General features: G+C 51.4%; 1 protein-coding gene across 10 annotated transcripts in view; it reads right to left on the reverse strand.

Annotated features, from left to right (window-relative positions):
- Positions 1-25,034, reverse strand: part of TPM2 (tropomyosin 2) — a 170,130-nt gene that overhangs the window by 19,288 nt on the left and 125,808 nt on the right. For 4 of the 10 annotated variants that reach the window (XM_078674407.1, XM_078674417.1, XM_078674418.1 and 1 more), the window contains 6 exons: positions 23,794-23,927; positions 21,043-21,160; positions 18,459-18,529; positions 15,718-15,793; positions 7,751-7,813; positions 4,662-4,731 (listed from right to left, as the gene is read on the reverse strand). In XM_078674407.1, coding sequence (XP_078530533.1) covers positions 4,662-4,731; positions 7,751-7,813; positions 15,718-15,793; positions 18,459-18,529; positions 21,043-21,160; positions 23,794-23,927 — 532 coding nt within the window. Of the gene's footprint in view, positions 1-2,933; positions 3,768-4,661; positions 4,732-7,750; positions 7,814-12,777; positions 12,854-15,717; positions 15,794-18,458; positions 18,530-21,042; positions 21,161-23,793; positions 23,928-25,034 lie in introns of those variants that run through there. The other 6 variants (XM_078674410.1, XM_078674415.1, XM_078674416.1 and 3 more) reach the window with 5 other exon arrangements.

The following is a 25,034-nucleotide window of genomic DNA, read 5'->3' on the forward strand; positions in this document are numbered from 1 at the left end:
AAATGTCGTTCGTGAATACCAAAAAGTAGTACATTTACACAAAAGTGTACGTTTTCCATTCTGAATCAAGCCCAATATATTTGTCATGATCAGTTTATCGTAAGAGAAATACTGAGTCACAGCCAGCGGTGACCACTCCGTTTCATGTCAACTCATGGGAGAGCGCCACGCCAGCGCAGCGCGACCCTGTAGAGACCAGCTCACACACTACACCGACTGGCGGCACCCGCAAGAGCATGTGAGAGGGAGGAGAGAACAGCAAGTTCTTGGAGGATAGAGCGTGAGGCTGAAAAAAGAGACAGCGAATGAGTAAGACAGACACGTGAGACGGTTCTGGAGCAAAAGAGGTCTTTATTCAGAACAGCTCATGAGTAAACAGTACAGAAAAAGAAATTAAGCAGTAAAAGGCAAACTGATCTCACAAATGTACAGAGAATGAGAGAGGTTCATGCACACAGCCAAGTGACAGGGGTCGTGAGGGTATGCGTTTCGGCTCAGACTCGGGGTCCTGCTTCAGGACACGGCCACTTGATGCTATGGAAGCCCTAAGACTATTTCTCCACTGAGATGAGACCTCTTCCACCCTTCACCTTTGGGGACCCCAAAATATGTCACTCTGATACCATCTGGGCATTGATAAGGCACAGAAACAAAGAGTACCCTAAAACTGTGAGAAGTCGAGATGTCTACAGCCCGACAGCCCGTCACAACCTAGAGCGATACCCATGGTTATAGCGGGTTCTTCAGACCGCATAGGCTACAAGCCCCCATCCGACACTCATAGGCCCTTGGCTGCTCCAAGTGATAGAGGGCGGAAGGCTTCATTGGGTTCACTACAGGCTCCCTCCTCGTGTGAAGTTATCCACTTCTTGGGTAACGTTTGGTGTTAACAAGGTATCTCTAATGGACCTCACCACCCACCGCCTATCCTGGCTTGTGCTTTCCCTCAAAGCATCAGGTCTAGGATGGGTGGCCTCCCTGCAGCCTGAAGGACCCATGCCACCCAGACCAGGAAGGCGTCTTAAGAGCTCTGGGCCAAGCTAGCCCCTACCCTGGGAAAAATAATGTAGTAAATTACTTCTCTACTGTCCTCCTCTGAATAGAATGTAGCATGACATCCTAGAATGCCTGGGTGCCTCTCTGGCTCACACTGTCAGTTGGTCAACCCAGGCTGAGCTTGCTCCTGGTGGGGCTACAGCGGTACTTCCTATCTTCTCCTACTCATCCATCCTAGAAGCAAGCTACAATAAAGGATTATCTAACTATACAGCTGGACTGTGTATCTTCCTTTACCACAAATAACATGGCTGCAGCTCCAACAGGGAGAGAGCGGCATGAACAGGAAAGAGGAAACCAGAACCGCCCTCCCCACCAGCAGACTCCCAGAGGGAGCTCCGCCCTCCTCAACAGCAGACTCCCAGAGGGAGCTCCGCCCTCCCCACCAGCAGACTCCCAGAGGGAGCTCCGCCCTCCCCACCAGCAGACTCCCAGAGGGAGCTCCGCCCTCCTCAACAGCAGACTCCCAGAGGGAGCTCCGCCCTCCCCACCAGCAGACTCCCAGAGGGAGCTCCGCCCTCCTCAACAGCAGACTCCCAGAGGGAGCTCCGCCCTCCCCACCAGCAGACTCCCAGAGGGAGCTCCGCCCTCCCCACCAGCAGACTCCCAGAGGGAGCTCCGCCCTCCCCACCAGCAGACTCCCAGAGGGAGCTCCGCCCTCCCCACCAGCAGACTCCCAGAGGGAGCTCCGCCCTCCCCACCAGCAGACTCCCAGAGGGAGCTCCGCCCTCCTCAACAGCAGACTCCCAGAGGGAGCTCCGCCCCCCCCACCAGCAGACTCCCAGAGGGAGCTCCGCCCTCCTCAACAGCAGACTCCCAGAGGGAGCTCCGCCCTCCCCACCAGCAGACTCCCAGAGGGAGCTCCGCCCTCCCCACCAGCAGACTCCCAGAGGGAGCTCCGCCCTCCCCACCAGCAGACTCCCAGAGGGAGCTCCGCCCTCCCCACCAGCAGACTCCCAGAGGGAGCTCCGCCCTCCCCACCAGCAGACTCCCAGAGGGAGCTCCGCCCTCCTCAACAGCAGACTCCCAGAGGGAGCTCCGCCCTCCCCACCAGCAGACTCCCAGAGGGAGCTCCGCCCTCCCCACAAGCAGACTCCCAGAGGGAGCTCCGCCCTCCCCACCAGCAGACTCCCAGAGGGAGCTCCGCCCTCCCCACCAGCAGACTCCCAGAGGGAGCTCCGCCCTCCCCACCAGCAGACTCCCAGAGGGAGCTCCGCCCTCCCCACCAGCAGACTCCCAGAGGGAGCTCCGCCCTCCTCAACAGCAGACTCCCAGAGGGAGCTCCGCCCTCCCCACCAGCAGACTCCCAGAGGGAGCTCCGCCCTCCCCACCAGCAGACTCCCAGAGGGAGCTCCGCCCTCCTCAACAGCAGACTCCCAGAGGGAGCTCCGCCCTCCCCACCAGCAGACTCCCAGAGGGAGCTCCGCCCTCCCCACCAGCAGACTCCCAGAGGGAGCTCCGCCCTCCTCAACAGCAGACTCCCAGAGGGAGCTGCATGAGAGGAGGAAGGCGGGAGTAGGTGCAAGAGAGAGAGATGGGGCAGGGTGAGGGATGGAGACAGTGCCAGAGGGAGAGGCGAAGGTAGAAGAAAGGGGAAGAGAGACTAAGATAGAAAGAGGGGAGAGAGGCACATGAAGGAAAGGGAGCAGAGTGGGAGTGGCCTGCAGACAGGGAGGGATGTGTGGGGGGGGCAGGAAGGGAGCTTGAACATCTGTTTCCATTTGCTCTGAAACTGTTCAGTTGTGTTATTTTTGGACCTCACATCTTGCTACTGGACAGTAAGACTCATGTCCTCAGCAGCTTCCCACGCTCCCTCCAGGGTGAGATCCCACTGCACAGGAAGGATGGTGACAGCACACCCCGCAGGCGGGCACACACACGGGCACAACATGTGGGCCGTCCAGGGTCCAAAGCTTAACACTTCATTCCCTCCGCCCTCCTCAAAGCAGAGCAAAAGTTCAGGAGGAAGAGGTGGAGAAGAGAGTGGCAAGGGGAAGAGGAGGAAAGAGAGGACAAAGAGGGGCGAAGAGAAGTAAAGCCCATCCAGAAATGACGGCCAAAGGGAGGACAAGATGGCGCCCACAGGGAGGACAAGATGGCGCCCACAGGGAGGACAAGATGGCACCCACAGAGAGGACAAGATGGCGACCACAGAGAGGACAAGATGGCACCCACAGAGAGGACAAGATGGCGCCCACAGAGAGGATAAGATGGCAACAACAGAGAGGACAAGATGGTGACCACAGAGAGGACAAGATGGCGCCCACAGAGAGGATAAGATGGCAACAACAGAGAGGACAAGATGGTGACCACAGAGAGGACAAGATGGCGCCCACAGGGAGGACAAGATGGCGCCCAAAGGGAGGACAAGATGGCACCCACAGAGAGGACAAGATGGCGACCACATAGAGGACAAGATGGCACCCACAGAGAGGACAAGATGGCAACAACAGAGAAGACAAGATGGTGACCACAGAGAGGACAAGATGGCAACAACAGAGAAGACAAGATGGGGCCCACAGAGAGGACAGAATAGTGCCCATTGGATAAGAATTTGAAAGAGACAAAGAGGGGGAGAGGGATGGAGAGAGAAAGAGCCCCAGGGAGCCAGGCCACGTCGTGGGGCCCTCACAGTGACGTGATATCATTAAGAGCGTTATCCAGCTCTTCGCTGATAGCTTTGAACTTCATCTTCTGAGCGTACACCTCATCTGGAGGGAGAGCAGAGCAAGGCGTGCAAAGTGATGCGAAGAAGGGCAGCAGTGAGGAGAAGGTGAAGAGGAGAACCGGAGAGCAGGCAAGAAAGAGAGAAAACAATGGAATGAAGTGAGCAAAGAAAAAACACATCACTGTGGAAAAAGGAATAACAGCAAAACCAAACCAAGAGCATGCACAACAAAAGTGAAGATGTGGGGAATAGGAGGGGAAGTAAGGAGAGACAAGAGAAAGAGAAGGAGCGAAGAGAGAGAAGTGCAGAGTGAAGAGGGGCGACTACTGAAGGGAGCGGGAGAGCGAGGGGAGGGAGTGGCCATAAGTGAAGGGGGCTCAAGGAGAGGCAGAGATCATAACATGTGTATTTGTAAAGCGTTCATTCACATAGGTGCTGAATAACAGATGTTTATTGTTACTCAACTCAATAGTACTCGTTTTATCAACCTCAGAAGGATGAAAGGCTGAGTGGACCCGCCGGGATTTGAACCTGTGACCATGAAGTCAAACACTGACCCCTACAGTGGGCACATTAGTCTCCTAAGCCGCTAGACCCGTCTTCTGGAGACACAGCAGATCAAAGGAGGACACCTGTCAAAAGGAGGGACCGAAGGATGAGAGGCCACGTGAAGTCAAGTGATGAAGAGGAAGAGAGAGGCACCATGGTGATGATCAGGACAGATGAGAGAGTGGATCGATGAGGGAGAGGACAGCGTGATCGAGAGGGCAGAAAGGCTCACGGAAGAGTGGGGCAGAGGCGAGAGAGGGACCGACAGGGCAGGGAGGGTGAGCACAAATTAAGTGGGCTATATAACAACACTATTGAAAACTCGACAGGGACTGAGCACACCAGGGCACAATCAAAGACGAATACAAATTGGGGTCAACTCACTCACCTTCCAAATCATCAATGGTTTTTTCCAATTTTGCTACAGATCTTTCTGCAAACTCTGCTCGAGTCTCAGCCTGGGGAGGAAGCAAAGTGAGTTCAGGTGAGACCCTCAACGGTTCACTGTAGGCCAACCACACATGGTGTTCTCCAGTTGTGATCCCTATCACCCTGTTGCCCACCATAGGTTTAGGGCAGCCTTACAGCAGGACCCTAAGACCCATATCAGAGAAGCAGAAGGGAGTTGACTAATATGACACAATCGCAAGGCGCTCCCACTGTGAGCTCACGTGATCCCAAGGCATTCTCACTGTGAGCTCAACTGAAGCCAAGGTGCTCTCACTCAACCAATCAATCAAGAATTTGTAGAGCGCACTACTTACCCGTGAGGGTCTCAAGGTGCTGGGGGAAAAAAGGGGGGGCACTACTGGTCGAACAGCCAAGTCTTTAGTATCCTCCTGAAGGTCAGCAGGTCTTGGGTCTGTCGTAGGCTCAGTGGGAGGGTGTTCCAGGTCTTGGCGGCGAGGTTGGAGAAGGATCTGATGCTGGTGGTTTTTCTTTCGGATGCAAGGTACGGTAGCAAGGGCGAGGTCGGCGGAACGGAGCTGGCGGCTGGGGATGTAGAAGAGTCATCTGTTGAGGTAGGCTGGACCGGTCTTGTGGAGTGCCTTGTGTGCGTGGATGAGGAGCTTGAAGGAAATCCTCTTGTTAACGGGGAGCCAGTCCAGGCTTCTCAGGTGGGGGGTGGTGTAGCTGTGGCATGGTACGTCGAGAATCAGGCGTGCAGAGGCGTTTTGAATACGTTGCAGTCATTTGATGAGCTTGGCCAGGGCTCCCGCGTAGAGGGCGTTTCCATATTCGAGTCTGCTACTGACGAGGGCCTGGGTGCCTGTTCTTCTTGTATGTGTCGGGATCCACCTGTAGATCATGCAGAGGCTGTTGAAGCAGGAGGAGGAGTCTGCGTTGACTTGCTTGGTCATGGAGAGTATTGAGTCGAGGATGACTTCCAGGTTGCGTGCGTGGTCGGTGGATGTCGGGGCTGCTCCCAGTGCCATAGGCCACCGGGAGTCGTCCCAGGCTGAAGGGTTGGAGCCGAGGATGAGGACCTCCGTCTTGTCCGTGTTCAGCTTCAGTCGGCTGATCTTCATCCAGTTGGCGACGGCCTTCATTCCTTCGTGGAGGTTCGATTTGGTGGTGAGGGGGTCCTTAGTGAGGGAGAGGATCAGTTGAGTGTTGTCGGCGTAGAAGATTATGTTGAGGTCGTGCAGTCGGGTGACTTTTGCGAGCTGGGCCATGTAGATGTTGAACAGTGTCGGACTGAGGGATGATCCCTGGGGTACGCCGCAGATCTTGGAGGCTTCAGATCGGTGGTGGCAATGAGGGCAGTCTCGGTGCTGTGGTTGCTGCGGAACCCTGACTGGGATGGGTCCAGGATGCTGTTTTCTTCGAGGTATCGGGTTAGCTGTCTGTTGACGATCTTCTCGATGACCTTGGCTGGGAACAGAAGCAGGGAGATGGGCCGGAATTTCTTGAGTTCTCTCGGGTCCGCCTTGGGTTTTTGAGTAGGGCGTTGATCTCGGCGTGTTTCCAGTTCTCTGGGAAGGTCGCGGTCTCGAAGGAGAGATTGATGACGTTGCGCAGGTGGGGTGCGACGGAGCTGCTGGCTTTGTTGAAGATGTGGTGCGGGAGTGGGTCTGACGGGGAGCCGGAGTGGATTGTGCTCATGGTCTTGATGGTGTCTTCTATTTTCAAGTTGGCCCAGGCTGGCAGGGGGTGGTGGTCGATGGTGTGTGGGGTGTCTGGAGTGTCGATATCTGTTGGGGCTGTCTGGGTGTTGAAGCTGTTGTGGATGTCTGCGATCTTGCAGTGGAGGAAGGTGGCGAGGGAGTCGCACAGGGCTTGCGATGGCGGGATGTCGTTGGTGTTGGAGCTGGGGTTGGAGAGTTCCTTTACGATGTTGAAGAGTTCCTTGCCGTTGTGTGCATTGTTATCGAGGCGGTCTTTGAAGGAGGTCCTCTTGGCAGACCTGATGAGGTGATGGTGTTTGCGGATGGCGTCTTTGTGGGCTGCGAGGTGTCTGGTGTCTTTTCATTGTGCCGTTTCTTCTCTAGTTTCCGGCAGGTTCGCTTGGAGGCTAGGAGTTCTGGCGTGAACCAGCAAGCTCTCTTTCTGGTGTCTCTGTGGGTGGGTTTCTTCAGCGGGGTGAGGGTGTTGGCACAGTCATTGATCCAGCGTCTGAGGTTGCAGGCAGCGGCGTCGATGTCGGAGGTGTCGGTGGGTTGGCTGAGAGCGAGGTTTGCGTGTATTTGGTCTTCCGTGATTTTGCTCCAGCAGCGGCAGAGGATCTGTTGGGTGCGGTGGTGTGTGGTGGGTTTCTGGAAGGTGAAGTGGATGCAGAAGTGGTCGGTCCAGAGGAGTTTGGTGGTGTGGCTGAAGGAGACGTGGGAGCTTGAGGAGAAGACGGGGTCGAGCGTGTGGCTGGCGGATGGGTAGGCGTATCACTGTGAGCTCATGTGATCCAAAGCGCTCCCATTGTGAGCTCACATGATCCCAAGGCATTCTCACTGTGAGCTCAACTGAAGCCAAGGAGCTCTCACTATGAGCTCACGTGATCCCAAGGCGCTTTGACCATGGGCTCTCATAGGTACAGTGTCACTCTCACTGTCAGCTCTCACAGGTACAGGGGCACTCTCACAGGTACGGTGGCTCTCTCACTGTCAGCTCATACAGGGGCACTCTCAGTGTCTGCTCTCACAGGTACAGGGGCGCTCTCACGGTCAGCTCTCACAGATACAGGGGCGCTCTCACTGTGAGCTCTCACAGGTACGGTGGCGCTCTCACTGTCCGCTCTCACAGGTCCGGTGGTGCTCTCATTGTCAGCTCTCACAGGCACAGGGTCACTCTCACTGTAAAATCATGTGATCCCATGGGGGTGCCGCACACTGACCCAGACATCCGAGAACAGAGCATCACCCCAACAAGACACAGTCTGCATCACTAAGGTGCATCCTGACACAGCAGGAGGAGAGGACACATCTCAGTGACTGAACTGGAGGGTTGGGGAGAAGATATTTGGCCACTCCCAGTTTTCCTTACCTCCTTTAGTTTGTCTCCTAGAAGTTTGATTTCCTCCTCATACTTGTCTTCCTTAGATGAATACTGGGAGGAAGAAGAAAAAACATTACTTCAGCAAGGAAAGAAGAGAACCACAGAACAAGTAACTGAACAAGAACTGCAGACAGAAAAGAGACGAGAGGCTCGCGACACTGCGAGAAATGCGACCAGGACACACCAAAGAGAAAAAAACACACAGAACTAAAGACAGAGGTCCAATATACAGTGACAGAGATATTTCAAATAATAAAAAGAGAAAGTAAGAAAAGAAGGGAAAGCGTACATTGATTAAAGAACGGAGAGACAGAGCGAGAAATGGAGAATTCCAATGGTAGAGAGAAAGAGACAATAGATCAAATGCTGCAACAGAGAAGCAGGAGGAGAGAGAGAATTATGAGACACGAGCTTAGCAGAAGAGAGAAAACGAGGAGAGAAGCAAGAGCAGTGAGTAGCAGAAGAGATGAGAGAGAAGCAGAACAGAAGAGAGAAGCAGAACAGAAGAGAGAAGCAGAAGGGAAGAGAGAAGCAGAAGCGAAGAGAGAAGCAGAAGCGAAGAGAGAAGCAGGAGAGATTAGAGAAGCAGGAGAAGAGAGAAGCAGAAGAGATTAGAGAAGCAGGAGAAGAGAGAAGCAGAAGGGAAGAGAGAAGCAGAAGCGAAGAGAGAAGCAGAAGGGAAGACAGAAGCAGAAGCGAAGAGAGAAGCAGAAGGGAAGAGAGAAGCAGAAGCGAAGAGAGAAGCAGAAGGAGACAAACAGAAGGGGAGAAGGAATCAGGAGAAGAAGGAATCAGGAGAAGAGAGAATCAGGAGAAGAGAGAAGCAGGAGAAGAGAAGTAGAAGAGATGAGATGAGATGAGAGAACCAGAAGAGATATGAGAAGCAGGAGAAGTGAGAAGCAGAAGGGAAGAGAGAAGCAGGAGAAGAGAAAAGCAGGAGACGAGAGAAGCAGAAGAGATGAGAGAAGCAGAAGAGACGAGAGAAGCAAGAGAAGAGAGAAGCAGAAGGGAAGAGTGAAGCAGAAGGGAAGAGAGAAACTGAAGAGAAGAGAGAAGCAGAAGGGAAGAGAGAAGCAGGAGACAAACAGAAGAGGATAACGAAGCAGGAGAAGAGAGGAGCAGAAGGGAAGAGAGAAATAGAAGAGAGAAACCAACGAGAAGAGAATTGTGATCCAAGTCCTCATACTTTATATCAACATGATGTGACTGTGGTCCAAGTTTACTTCTCCTTCTATCACTGCGCTGTGATTGTAGTTTTAGTGCACCTTGGATCAATGTGATCATACTGTGGTCCAAGTCCACCTTATACGACTGCGGTGTGGTCGTGGTCTATGTCCACCTCCTACCTTATACGACTGTGGTGTGATTGGGGTCTACGTCCACCTCTTACCTTATACGACTGAGGTGTGATTGGGGTCTACGTCCACCTCTTACCTTATATCATTGAGGTGTGATTGTGGTCTATGTCCACTTCCTACCTTATTCGACTATTAGGGAGAGGAGTTGGCCTAACGGCTAGGGCGCTCGACCTCCGACCTGGGGAACTGAGTTCGAGTCTCGGTAATGACGCTAAACCTCACGTGATTCTGGGCAAATCACTTAATCTCCCTGTGCCTAACAAAAATGAATGTGTGTCCTCATGTAACGTAACTGGTGCTATGTAAAGCGCTCTGATACCCGATTCGGGTCAAGTTTGTGCTATATACAACTCTGCAAAAAATATATATATATATATATATCACTGCGGTGTGATTGTGGTCTACGTCCACCTCCTACCTTATATCATTGAGGTGCGATTGTGGTCTACATCCACCTCCTACCTTATATGACTGTGGGGTGATTGTGGTCTACGTCCCTTATATCATTGAATTGTGATTGTTGTCTTCGTCCACCTCCTACCTTATACGACTGGGGTGTGATTGTGGTCTACGTCCCTTATAGCATTGAATTGTGATTGTTGTCTTCGTCCACCTCCTACCTTATACGACTGTGGGGTGATTGTGGTCTACGTCCCTTATAGCATTGAATTGTGATTGTTGTCTACGTCCACCTCCTACCTTATACGACTGTGGGGTGATTGTGGTCTACGTCCCTTATAGCATTGAATTGTGATTGTTGTCTTCGTCCACCTCCTACCTTATACGACTGTGGGGTGATTGTGGTCTACGTCCCTTATAGCATTGAATTGTGATTGTTGTCTACGTCCACCTCCTACCTTATACGACTGGGGTGTGATTGTGGTCTACGTCCCTTATAGCATTGAATTGTGATTGTTGTCTTCGTCCACCTCCTACCTTATACGACTGTGGGGTGATTGTGGTCTATGTCCCTTATAGCTTTGAATTGTGATTGTTGTCTACGTCCACCTCTTACCTTATACGACTGTGGGGTGATTGTGGTCTACGTCCCTTATAGCATTGAATTGTGATTGTTGTCTTCGTCCACCTCCTACCTTATACGACTGTGGGGTGATTGTGGTCTACGTCCCTTATAGCATTGAATTGTGATTGTTGTCTACGTCCACCTCCTACCTTATACGACTGTGGGGTGATTGTGGTCTACGTCCCTTATAGCATTGAATTGTGATTGTTGTCTACGTCCACCTCCTACCTTATATGACTGTGGTGTGATTGTCGTCTACGTGCACCTCCTACCTTACATCACTGCGGTGTGATTGTGGTCTACGTCCCTTATAGCATTGAATTGTGATTGTTGTCTTCGTCCACCTCCTACCTTATACGACTGGGGTGTGATTGTGGTCTACGTCCCTTATAGCATTGAATTGTGATTGTTGTCTTCGTCCACCTCCTACCTTATACGACTGTGGGGTGATTGTGGTCTACTTCCCTTATAGCATTGAATTGTGATTGTTGTCTACGTCCACCTCCTACCTTATACGACTGTGGGGTGATTGTGGTCTACGTCCCTTATAGCATTGAATTGTGATTGTTGTCTTCGTCCACCTCCTACCTTATACGACTGTGGGGTGATTGTGGTCTACGTCCCTTATAGCATTGAATTGTGATTGTTGTCTACGTCCACCTCCTACCTTATACGACTGTGGGGTGATTGTGGTCTACTTCCCTTATAGCATTGAATTGTGATTGTTGTCTACGTCCACCTCCTACCTTATACGACTGTGGGGTGATTGTGGTCTACGTCCCTTATAGCATTGAATTGTGATTGTTGTCTTCGTCCACCTCCTACCTTATACGACTGTGGGGTGATTGTGGTCTACGTCCCTTATAGCATTGAATTGTGATTGTTGTCTACGTCCACCTCCTACCTTATACGACTGTGGGGTGATTGTGGTCTACGTCCCTTATAGCATTGAATTGTGATTGTTGTCTACGTCCACCTCCTACCTTATACGACTGTGGGGTGATTGTGGTCTACTTCCCTTATAGCATTGAATTGTGATTGTTGTCTACGTCCACCTCCTACCTTATACGACTGTGGGGTGATTGTGGTCTACGTCCCTTATAGCATTGAATTGTGATTGTTGTCTTCGTCCACCTCCTACCTTATACGACTGTGGGGTGATTGTGGTCTACGTCCCTTATAGCATTGAATTGTGATTGTTGTCTACGTCCACCTCCTACCTTATACGACTGTGGGGTGATTGTGGTCTACGTCCCTTATAGCATTGAATTGTGATTGTTGTCTACGTCCACCTCCTACCTTATACGACTGTGGGGTGATTGTGGTCTACTTCCCTTATAGCATTGAATTGTGATTGTTGTCTACGTCCACCTCCTACCTTATACGACTGTGGGGTGATTGTGGTCTACGTCCCTTATAGCATTGAATTGTGATTGTTGTCTTCGTCCACCTCCTACCTTATACGACTGTGGGGTGATTGTGGTCTACGTCCCTTATAGCATTGAATTGTGATTGTTGTCTACGTCCACCTCCTACCTTATACGACTGGGGTGTGATTGTGGTCTACGTCCCTTATAGCAATGAATTGTGATTGTTGTCTTCGTCCACCTCCTACCTTATACGACTGTGGGGTGATTGTGGTCTACTTCCCTTATAGCATTGAATTGTGATTGTTGTCTACGTCCACCTCCTACCTTATACGACTGTGGGGTGATTGTGGTCTACGTCCCTTATAGCATTGAATTGTGATTGTTGTCTTCGTCCACCTCCTACCTTATACGACTGTGGGGTGATTGTGGTCTACGTCCCTTATAGCATTGAATTGTGATTGTTGTCTACGTCCACCTCCTACCTTATACGACTGTGGGGTGATTGTGGTCTACGTCCCTTATAGCATTGAATTGTGATTGTTGTCTACGTCCACCTCCTACCTTATACGACTGTGGGGTGATTGTGGTCTACGTCCCTTATAGCATTGAATTGTGATTGTTGTCTACGTCCACCTCCTACCTTATATGACTGTGGTGTGATTGTCGTCTACGTGCACCTCCTACCTTACATCACTGCGGTGTGATTGTGGTCTACGTCCCTTATAGCATTGAATTGTGATTGTTGTCTTCGTCCACCTCCTACCTTATACGACTGGGGTGTGATTGTGGTCTACGTCCCTTATAGCATTGAATTGTGATTGTTGTCTACGTCCACCTCCTACCTTATATGACTGTGGTGTGATTGTCGTCTACGTGCACCTCCTACCTTACATCACTGCGGTGTGATTGTGGTCTACGTCCCTTATAGCATTGAATTGTGATTGTTGTCTTCGTCCACCTCCTACCTTATACGACTGGGGTGTGATTGTGGTCTACGTCCCTTATAGCATTGAATTGTGATTGTCGTCTACGTGCACCTCCTACCTTACATCACTGCGGTGTGATTGTGGTCTACGTCTACCTCCTACCATTTATCACTGTGGAGTGATTGGTCTATACACACCTCCAACCTTAATACACAGTGGTGGAATTTTGATCCAGGTGCCACTCCTACCTTCACCACACGGTGGAGTGAGTGCAGTGTATGCACACCTCCTACATTGTCACACTATGGTGGGATTGTGTTCCAAGACGAAATCCTACCTTATCAGACTGCGCCTCCAGGGACTTCAGGTTGTTGGTGACATTTTTCAACTCTTCTTCTAGATCAACACATTTACTGTTGGGCAGCGGGACAGGTCCGCCAGACGGAGGCAAGAAGGAGGCGGTAGGATGAAGGAGGAGGGCGGGAAGAGGTGGAGTAAAGGAAGAGGCGGAGTGAAGGAAGAGGCGGAGTGAAGGAAGGGGCGGAGTAAAGAAAGGGGCGGAGTAAAGTAAGAAGTGGAGTGAAGAAAAGGGCGGAGTAAAGTAAGAGGTGGGGTGAAGGAAGAGGCGGAGTGAAGGAAGAGGCGGAGTGAAGGAAGAGGCGGAGTGAAGGAAGAGGCGGAGTGAAGGAAGAGGCGGAGTGAAGGAAGGGGCGGAGTGAAGGAGGGGGCAGAGTAAAGGAAGGTGCATCAAAGGTAAATAGGAAACAATGAGAGGGAAGGGATGACGAGTGCACGAATGGAGGAAGACCAGGATAAGGGAACGGCAAGGCAAATATCGTGGGAGGGTAGAGTGGAAGGGTAGAGTGGAAGGGTAGAGTGGAAGGGTAGAGTGGAAGGGTAGAGTGGAAGGGTAGATAAGGAAATAAAATGAAAGAGAAGAGCAAACTTGTCAGAAAACATGAAAGACAGAAAAAACAGTAGCTAATTGCGAATACATTATTTGGGTCCATTTCTATAGAGCCTCGTCCTAAGGAAGTCTCCCATTCGGCCATCTTGTGATATAACTAGAGCTTCGTTTGTAAAAGAGGACATGCGGATACCCAAAAAGGAATGCGGGTGGGCCCTACCTGCAAGCACCGGCTCAAACTAAGCAATGGCTACAGCTACTCTATAAACAGCATCTGTCATGTACAGCCTTTTATTTACATCTCACAGGTTCCTGTATTTAATTCTTCACTTTAACTGGTGGAGACATGGAACCGGTCTCACTGAACCCCCGGTCCCATGTGCTAGAACAGAGCAAGCTCTATATTCAAGCCCGATGCTGCACATGAACGCACAGTGTCCTTGATGGACATAAGCAGGACACCCATGCTCCCATTTCTATGTCTATGGCTCATCTCATTGGCTGGTGTAACGGTGCGGGTGCGCAGTGCCTGATTGGAGATGAGTTAAGGGGCCCTTGAGTTCAAGGGTCCCCGTGGCCCTGCCTTGTGCCAGGGATGTGCAGACACTGGGGCAGCATCGTGAGTGTGCCAGGGTCCGCGCCCTGCCTTGTGCCAGGGATGCGCCCACACTGGGGCAGCATCGTGAGGGTGCCAGGGTCCGTGCCCTGCCTTGTGCCAGGGATGCACAGACACTGGGGCATCGTGAGGGTGCCAGCGTCGGCGCCCTGCCTTGTGCCACAGATGCACAGACACTGGGGCAGCATCGTGAGGATGCCAGGGTCCACGCCCTGTCTTGTGCCAGGGATGCGCAGACATTGGGGCTGCATCATGAGGGTGCCAGAGTCCACGCCATGCCTTGTGCCATCGAGGCGCAGACACTGGGCAGCATCGTGAGGGTGCCAGGGTCCGTGCCCTGCCTTGTGCCATCGAGGCGCAGACACTGGGCAGCATCGTGAGGGTGCCAGGGTCCGTGCCCTGCCTTGTGCCAAGGATGCACAGACACTGGGGCATCGTGAGGGTGCCAGCGTTGGCGCCCTGCCTTGTGCCACAGATGCACAGACACTGGGGCAGCATCGTGAGGATGCCAGGGTCCACGCCCTGTCTTGTGCCATGGATGCGCAGACATTGGGGCTGCATCATGAGGGTGCCAGAGTCCACGCCATGCCTTGTGCCATCGAGGCGCAGACACTGGGCAGCATCGTGAGGGTGCCAGGGTCCGTGCCCTGCCTTGTGCCATCGAGGCGCAGACACTGGGCAGCATCGTGAGGGTGCCAGGGTCCGTGCCCTGCCTTGTGCCATCGAGGCGCAGACACTGGGCAGCATCGTGAGGGTGCCAGGGTCCACGTCCTGCCTTGTGCTCATCACTGGTTCTAAATTCAAGGAAGGACAATGGGGAAATATGGCAGAGTGGAGTCGTCACGTCACAAACCTGCAGGAATTTAAAACAATGCATATAATGTTAACGCTGTCAGAGTGTTTACGACTTTTCAACCCATACACTTTGTCTTTCAGCACTGGATGTGCTTCTAAAATAGGCTTGTAAAACCTCTGGATGTTGGCAGCATACTGCTCTTCAGGTGGCCACAGGATAACCTGCCCCTTCCTGGGCTTTTCAGAGGAGCCGGTGTGCGCCCAGCACTCGCCAGGAGCCCAAACGTGAGAGTAACATGGGCACGAGGCCTCTGCGCATCGACTCCAGCAGAGCCACAGACATGCGGGGCGGACGGGCTTCCTACAGTAAGGACCGCTTTACCTTTTACACCGGGGGGAGCAAGTGATGGGCAGTGAATGACCGGGACCAGTGAATACCACGACCACAAATGTTGTGTGGACAGAATATTGTGTCAAACATACAGAGGACAAGAATATCGAGAAAGTAAGTGCACATAGGTAAGTATAAATGTACTATTCTTAACTGCAGATCTGCGTGCCTTGAAGATAGATATATCGTCACGGTACATATATGTGGAGTTATATATAGTAAAACTTTACTTACCCATACATAATAACCTACACTATATTCTTGCCCTCAGCTCCATATTTTGTTTTCTGCGATATTTGCATTTCCGATATTTTGTCAAAATACCGAACAACAGAGAAGAAGGCCACCTACATTTCTTACTTGAAACAAACTCGGTTTCTAGGAGGAAAATGCGTATTTCACAAAGTGAAAGTAACTTCAGGGCAGAGAAGGAGGAGTGCTCTGAGAGACAGTGAGTGACAGCAGAAGGAAGGCTTGCTCTTCACACAGGAAGTGAGGCAGACAGGAAACAGGAAGTGGCTGTGATTGGAGAGAGAGAAAGAGAGGCTGCCAGCTCCATTCCAAGTACCTCTTCCTCTGAAGCAATCAGGGATTTCAGGCTTTGGTCCATTGTTCGAAGCTCTTCCTCCAGCTGTCTGACCCGGCTGGGAGGCGGAAGGAGATAGAGTGGTCAGAAGAGCGTCGCCGACAGGAGGCACTACGCACACAGCATCACCATAGAAGGCACCCTCTCTGCCCTCCCCCAGACTCCCCTGGGACAGCTGGTGCATCTGACGGTCACATCAACTTCTCACAGCCAGACCAACCACATTCTGGCTGCTGACCACAGCACAGGAACCTGTGGTGCCCACAACATTCAGCTCACCCGCTCCATCCAGGCCAGCACCGTCCTCGCATCAACACACCAATGTACCGCTCTGAAGGAGGGTACACATGGCGGTCTAACGCACACGTCTGCAGCAGTTTTATGCCAAGCCAAGTTTTTATGCCATTCCAACTCAAATAAATGCACCTTGAGCAGGGGGTTCCCTAGCGGTGCATTCCTTTCAAGAGGTCCTAATACACCCACCCAAACTCGTTTTTATCTCTACTGATGACGGATGAAATCCAGAAACACGTGTCTAGAGATGTGCAGCATTAACCTGCACCTTCTTTGGTGGAACACTCCAGTAAAATCTCAAGTAAGCATGTATTAAGAACTGCATTTACCATAATGCTAAGGGGAGAACTGTGCTGGGAGGTGAAGCCGTGTGCTCCACCCGTTCCTGTACACCCAACGGCATGCCGCCAATGGACGTGTCATTAGGATACAGGACTGCGTATCTTGGGGAGATTGCATACATTTCAAAGTGGGGGCTTCAGGAGGGACCCCATGTCTCATCGAGTAGGTTCCATGGTGCAGACGTGGGTCAGCACTGGGCAGCCATTCCTGGGTCCTAAGCTCTTCCCTTGATGGACTGAGCCGTCACTCGCTACTTCACAGAGGTGGACTCGGCCCCTAGAGGTTATGTCTGAAAATTGTGATTCACGCCATTGGACGGTTCCATTCCGGACGTTGGAGAACTTTACATACTGAAATTCTGGAAGCCTTGAAAAGCCAGGTCACCAAAATATGTGCTTCCTGATCACTGTGATCTAACAAGCATAGGCAAAGCCAAGAGGTCTTGTTGGTGAGACCAATGTTTCTTTTCCCCTCACTAGGCCATCGTGCATACACACACAGATGCAGCAAACATCATGGAATGATTTCTGTTAAAGCATAAGCAAAACCATTCCATGATCCCAATCTGTGAGCGCAATTGTGCGGCACCCATCTGGGCATCGTGTCTCATGCCTCAGAGGGCAACTGTTTCCGCATGCACGGTAAGCATCATTGAACTATTTAAGAAGCCTGCAGTGATGTTAAATATATATATATATATATATATAATTATATATATAAATATATTTATATAATGCTTTAACAAAATCATACCAGGATGAATGTATAACGTTGCATCGTATACATTCTCAACACAAGGCTTTGCAACCCGGACATTGCAATGACCGCGTTGTTAACATGCGTGCCATTACATTGCAAGTCGTTTCAACGACTTGCTGTAGGGGGCGCGCTGGACTTAGGAATAGCATTAATTACTATTCCTACTTCAGTTTGCGCAACAGCAGAGAAGGTGTTGGATTTAAAATCCGACACATTCCCTGGTGTTGCACGCCCTCTACAGCAAGTTGTTGATACGACTTGCAATGTAATGGCACGCGTAGTAACAACACGATCATTGTAACGACTGCGTTGTAAAGCCACTGCGTTGTGGAAACTGCGTTGTAAACACGGTTTCCCACCAGGATGATCGCTGTGAATGCGTGCACCCTGAACGTCAATTAACCAACATGCCAGGGGTAGCGGAAGTGACACCACACGCCATTTACCTTTACTTACACGCACTCATGCATGCTTACACACACACACACACACACTCACACTCTTACATAAACACACTCTCACCGCAAGCATGCACACAACATCCATTTAGAAGCATTTTTTACTTACCTTATCTTATAGGGATGGTCATTGTCCAGCTAATTGTAATCCACTCTTTATTACACTAATAGTGAATGATGTAATATTAGTCACTATTACTGTAGTAAAAATTGACAGAAAACAAGGAAATACGAGTCCCAACCGATCAAAAGGACGAGCCCCCCCCCACCCCCCCGAGTTCCTGGTACTGATTTTGGCACCTCTGAGGTCAGGGGTTACAAAGGCAGTGCCAGGGGTCGCAGATGCTACCCCTTGGTGACCCCCAAAAGACATCCATGGCATGCACACAGAAGTGCAGCTGCCAGTTTTAAATCATTTTTAAATATTTTATTTTATAAGTTTTTTAATTTACCATTCAAAGATGGTGGCTGGCCATTTTGGCATGGTAAATTAGAAACAAAGTGTATGCCGGATGCAGGACATATAGAGGGCAAGCAAGTGGCACACTATCAGACTGCCCTCATAACAAAGTAATAATAATGAACAGAGCTAGGGCTGGAGAACAGGGAGGAGCGAGCGGACGGCGATGCACGCCCAATGGATTTCGATTTCAGCGGACGGGCTACCCCGACACGACTGCGACGGCTATCCTGTCCGCTGAAATATAAATCCCATAGGATATTTTAGTATTTTTTATTTTGGCAGAAGGGATATCAGGTTCTCAAACACACTTGGAACCCTTAAAGGGGGGGGGGGGGTAGCAGTAAGAACCGAATAAGTAAAATAGACCCTCCCACCCCTGCACGGTATGTGGTGGCGCCCGTGCTTACCTCTCAGCCACCTCTGCTCTCTCCTCCGAGCGCTCCAGCTCCCCCTCCAGGATGACGAGCTTTCGAGCCACCTGCGGAGCGCAGAAGAAAATGGAACAGTGTTAATGGCCCATCTCTGAGGCCCCACCCTTCACCCGCACGGAGACTGTGTTAGTCACCCATCTCTAACCCCCCTAGTGACGCATCTCTGACCCCCCAAGTGACCCATCTCTGACCCCCTACAGACTCAGAACGACAAGTACCCATCTCCAACCTACCACAGACTCAGAAAGTGAAGTAGCCATCTCCAACCTATCACAGACTCAGAATGACAAGTACCCATCTCCAACCTATCACAGACTCAGAACGACAAGTACCCATCTCCAACCTACCACAGACTCAGAACTACAAGTACCCATCTCCAACCAATCACAGACTCAGAACGACAAGTACCCATCTCTAACCTACCACAGACTCATAACGACAATTACCCATCTCCAACCTATCACAGACTCAGAACGACAAGTACCTATCTCCAACCTATCACAGACTCAGAAGGACAAGTACCCTTCTCCAACCTATCACAGACTCAGAAAGTGAAGTACCCATCTCCAACCTATCACACACTCAGAACTACAAGTACCCATCTCCAACCAATCACAGACTCAGAACGACAAGTACCCATCTCTAACCTACCACAGACTCATAACGACAATTACCCATCTCCAACCTATCACAGACTCAGAACGACAAGTACCCATCTCCAACCTATCACAGACTCAGAACGACAAGTACCCATCTCCAACCTACCACAGACTCAGAAAGTGAAGTACCCATCTCCAACCTATCACAGACTCAGAAGGACAAGTACCCTTCTCCAAACTATCACAGACTCAGAAAGTGAAGTAGCCATCTCCAACCTATCACAGACTCAGAATGACAAGTACCCATCTCCAACCTATCACAGACTCAGAACGACAAGTACCCATCTCCAACCTACCACAGACTCAGAACTACAAGTACCCATCTCCAACCAATCACAGACTCAGAACGACAAGTACCCATCTCTAACCTACCACAGACTCATAACGACAATTACCCATCTCCAACCTATCACAGACTCAGAACGACAAGTACCTATCTCCAACCTATCACAGACTCAGAAGGACAAGTACCCTTCTCCAACCTATCACAGACTCAGAAAGTGAAGTACCCATCTCCAACCTATCACACACTCAGAACTACAAGTACCCATCTCCAACCAATCACAGACTCAGAACGACAAGTACCCATCTCTAACCTACCACAGACTCATAACGACAATTACCCATCTCCAACCTATCACAGACTCAGAACGACAAGTACCCATCTCCAACCTATCACACACTCAGAACTACAAGTACCCATCTCCAACCAATCATAGACTCAGAACGACAAGTACCCATCTCTAACCTACCACAGACTCATAACGACAATTACCCATCTCCAACCTATCACAGACTCAGAACGACAAGTACCCATCTCCAACCTACCACAGACTCAGAACGACAAGTACCCATCTCCAACCTACCACAGACTCAGAACTACAAGTACTCATCTCCAACCAATCACAGACTCAGAACGACAAGTACCCATCTCCAACCTATCACAAACTCAGAACGACAAGTACCCATCTCCAACCTACCACAGACTCAGAACTACAAGTACTCATCTCCAACCAATCACAGACTCAGAACGACAAGTACCCATCTCCAACCTACCACAGACTCATAACGACAATTACCCATCTCCAACCTATCACAGACTCAGAACGACAAGTACCCATCTCAACCTACCACAGACTCAATGATGAGAAACTCATAGTGGCCCCCCCCACAGACCCACAACAGGCACCCACTCTCATCTCATCACAAACTCAGAACAGCAAGCACCCATCAGCACCCCATCATAGACTCTTAGATTGACGAGTAACAAGTCGTCCAATCACAGACTCCCGGTGATTAGTAACCAACACTCCTCACATCACAGACATACCTGCATTACATTAGAGATTCCGAGACATGAGAAACCCACTAGCATTTCCATCTGGGTCTCTGGGTTATTAGTAAGCCATCCTGCTCTAATCTCAGACTCAGAACTAGGAGTAACCCACTCTTTTCTTATCTTAGTCTTAAAAAGAGTAACCCACCCTTGACCTACCAGACTCGGAACAATGAACAACTGACTCTCATCTCATCATGGTCTTAAAATGACTCGTAACCCACACTTGTCCTAACATAGACTACAATGAGTAACCCGCTCTTGTGCTATCACAGACTCAGAACAACACGTGACCCACTCTTGGCCTATCACAGACTCAGAACAAGGAGTAGCCCACTCTTTTCTTATCAGACTCAGAACAACAGGTTCCCCTCCGCGTCCCATTACAGACTCAGAAGGATGAGTGACCCAACTTTGTCCTATCACTGACTCAGAACGACAAGATACCCCCTTTGTCTCAACTCTGACTTAGAACGAAGAGAAACCCCCTTCGGCTCATCTCAGACTCAGAACGAAGAGTAACCCCCTTCAGCTCATCATAGACTCAGGACAGGCAATCACCCACCTCCTCATATTTACGATCGGCCTCTTCTGCTATGTGTTTGGCTTCTTTCAACTGCATCTCCTGGATCTCCATCTTCTCCTCGTCCTTGGTGGCTCTGTTTTCGATGACCTTCATACCTCTGTAGAAGAAGGAACACAACTCATCAGGAGCCAACACCAGAGCGTGGAGTGACAAATAGTGTGCCTTGTAACATACTTCATGACTCAAAACATCACATAAACCCTGGACAGATCCAACCAGCAGTTGGACTAGCGGTGCTCAATTTAGGGCTGGGTTGACGCAAACCGATGAAGATGCAGGAATACGGCAAGTAATGTCTTCGATGATTACTGAACAATTATCCAAATATGATGTCACAGGGTGATAGTTTCACACTGTATGACCAATGTTTGGCCTGTATAAAATGAGGCCTTTTTGTTTGATTTTAAGCCCTGACGAAGCCATGGGGCGGGACGGCCATTTACGATGAAACACGTGTTGGCAAAGAATAGTAACGATGTAATACCAAGAATCGAAGACAGAGATTGAATGTTAATTTCATTTATGTGTACATAATTTTGTGTGTGCTAAGGCTGTGTAATTGTTTACTAAACCTAGGGTTTTCAAGGGGATGTTGAGTGGGCATTTCTCCTTTCAAACACTGCAGTATGTGGTAAGTCTCAGAGATATAGTGTGTACTGTCTCGTGAGCGCCTCTATCTTAAAATTCACCCTCGATTAGCGGTTATAATTTCCTTGATGAAGCCAGCGTGTTGCCATTATTCGCTAGTGGGAGCAAGATCAGCTCCCTCATCTTGCCCTAACTTTAACACTTTCGGTATTCACAGAAGGCATTTAGGAGTCCTAAAAATAGGACTTTTAACTTCTCTGAATACAAAAATGAGTAAGTGCCTTCTGTGAATACCCAAAAGGTAGTAAGTTTAGGATTTTGTCTTAAGTTAGTTCTGTGAATCGGGCCCTACATTAACAAAGTGGCAAACAAATAAGAACAAGCATTGGCATAGCCAATAGGTCTCGCCTTTGGGACCTTGTCAGTGTTCACACGCCAATAGCGTGTGAGAAAAAAAAAACACGCACAAGCGTGTGGTCCGAGTTGGAAGTCCTTACTAGAAGACTCGCAGAGCGGCGCATGTGCGCTGGCTCAGGCGAGACCTAAAAAGGCAAATGAAAGTAATAGGAAAGCCAATCACTGGTAAGCGAGGCGAGCGGGGTCTCCAAGGACCTGTATGTTTTTGGTAATCGCACAATATGTCTCAGAACAGACAGGGTCTAGTAGGTGAGACCCAAAAAGGAGAGCTGAGGCCAAGAGCAGCAACCAGGGCTGAGACTTCAGGCACAGTGTGTCGGAGCCGACTAGCACGCTAGCCAGAGAGGAGGCGGAGACCAGGGCTGATGGGAACTGGATCTTCAGTTCAGCCTCATCTTAGATGGAACCAGGCTCAGCTCGCCAGACCTGCTCTGCATACTGGTCATCAAAGAAACAGGTGTCACCCGGCTGAGCGATAGAGCTCGCGGGACCAGGGGCGATCGAATAAGATGACCGCCCGGACCCAGGCTTCACACAAACGTCTGCTCACCCTGTCCAAGAGGGCAGGCGTGCCAGGGGTTTCAGCACAGCCCGGGGCATAACTTCCATGCGGGCCCCCCTGGCACGAGCACCTGAGTAACAATAATGTACCCTCCACGGAAAGAGGAGATGCAGCAGCGCCAGCAGGTGGCGCCTTCTAGTAATGTATGCATGTTAGCCGCCTCGTGATTATTAAACAGGGTCGGCTGGCATCACGACCAATCAATATCATTTGCAAACACTAGACTGGAACCCTGAAAAAGTGGAACATCTGGGGAGTATCAGCTGGCACCTGGGCACAATCAGCTACATGCCAGTGTAGAACATACACCCATGCCAGTTTGGGCATGCTCCCATGCCAGTGTGGGGTATACACCCATGCCAGTGTGGGGTATACACCCATGCCAGTCTGGGGTATAAACCCATGCCAGTCTGGGGTATACACCCATGCAAGTGTGGTGTATGCACCTATGCCAGTGTGGGGTATACACCCATGCCAGTGTGGGGTATACACCCATGCCAGTATGGGACATACACCCATGCCAGTCTGGGGTATGCACCCATGCCAGTGTGGTGTATGCACCCATGCCAGTGTGGGGGTATGCACCTATGCCAGTCTGGGACATACATCCATGCCAGTGTGGGGTTTACACCCATGCCAGTGTGGGCATACACCCATGCCAGTGTAGAACAAACACCCATGTCAGTGTGGGCATACTGCCATGCCAGTGTGGGGCATGCCCCCATGTCAGTGTGGGCATACACCCATGTCAGTGTGGGCATACTCCCATGCCAGTGTGGGCATACTCCCATGTCAGTGTGGGCATACACCCATGCTAGTGTGGGGCATGCACCCATGCCAGTGTAGAACAAACACCCATGTCAGTGTGGGCATACTCCCATGCCAGTGTGGGGCATACTCCCATGCCAGTGTGGGGCATACTCCAATGCCAGTGTGGGGCATACACCCATGCCAGTGTGGGGTATACACCCATGCCAGAATGGAACATACACCCATGCCAGTGCGGGGCATACACCCCTGACAGTGTTGGGCATACACCCATGCCAGTGTGGGCACGCTCCCATGCCTCTGTGTAACACTCATGTGGGTCTTTCCCGAGCCATGAGTACACCCCCTCCCCCTCCCCTCAGGGCCCTGTCGGGGGATGGGTGCAGGGGTCTCACCTCTCGCTCTCATCCGCCGCCTTCTCGGCCTCCTCCAGCTTCTGCAGGGCGGTCGCCAGGCGCTCCTGGGCTCGGTCCAGCTCCTCCTCCACCAGCTGGATGCGGCGGTTCAGCGAAGCCACGTCTGCCTCGGCCTGCGGGGAGAGAGGACACTCAGTGAGCTAAACACCGCCATCAGGGGCAGCGAGGGAGCGGGGGCGGGGAGAGAGGACACTCAGTGAGCTAAACACCACCATCAGGGGTAGTGAGGGAGCTGGGGCAGGGAGAGAGGAGACTCAGTGAGCTAAGCACCACCTTCAGGGGCAGTGAGTGAGATGGGGCAGGGAGAGAGGAGACTCAGTGAGCTAAGCACCACCTTCAGGGGCAGTGTGGGAGCTGGGGCGGGGAGAGAGGAGACTCAGTGAGCTAAACACCACCTTCAGGGGCAGTGAGTGAGCGAGGGCAGGGAGAGAGGAGACTCAGTGAGCTAACCACCGCCTTCATGGGCAGCGAGGGAGCGAGGGCAGGGAGAGAGGAGACTCAGTGAGCTAACCACCGCCTTCATGGGCAGCGAGGGAGCGAGGGCAGGGAGAGAGGAGACTCAGTGAGCTAAGCACCACCTTCAGGGGCAGTGTGGGAGCGAGGGCGGGGAGAGAGGAGACTCAGTGAGCTAAGCACCACCTTCAGGGGCAGTGAGTGAGATGGGGCAGGGAGAGAGGAGACTCAGTGAGCTAACCACGGCCTTCAGGGGGCAGCGAGGGAGCGAGGGCGGGGAGAGAGGAGACTCAGTGAGCTAAGCACCACCTTCAGGGGCAGTGAGTGAGATGGGGCAGGGAGAGAGGACACTCAGTGAGCTAACCACCGCCTTCATGGGCAGCGAGGGAGCGAGGGCAGGGAGAGAGGACACTCAGTGAGCTAACCACCGCCTTCATGGGCAGCGAGGGAGCGAGGGCAGGGAGAGAGGAGACTCAGTGAGCTAACCACCGCCTTCATGGGCAGCGAGGGAGCGAGGGCAGGGAGAGAGGAGACTCAGTGAGCTAAGCACCACCTTCAGGGGCAGTGTGGGAGCTGGGGCAGGGAGAGAGGAGACTCAGTGAGCTAACCACGGCCTTCAGGGGGCAGCGAGGGAGCGAGGGCGGGGAGAGAGGAGACTCAGTGAGCTAAGCACCACCTTCAGGGGCAGTGAGTGAGATGGGGCAGGGAGAGAGGACACTCAGTGAGCTAACCACCGCCTTCATGGGCAGCGAGGGAGCGAGGGCAGG

Source organism: Lissotriton helveticus, chromosome 2_1 (assembly GCF_964261635.1).
Source record: "Lissotriton helveticus chromosome 2_1, aLisHel1.1, whole genome shotgun sequence".
In the NCBI taxonomy this organism is placed as follows: Eukaryota; Metazoa; Chordata; class Amphibia; order Caudata; family Salamandridae; genus Lissotriton; species Lissotriton helveticus.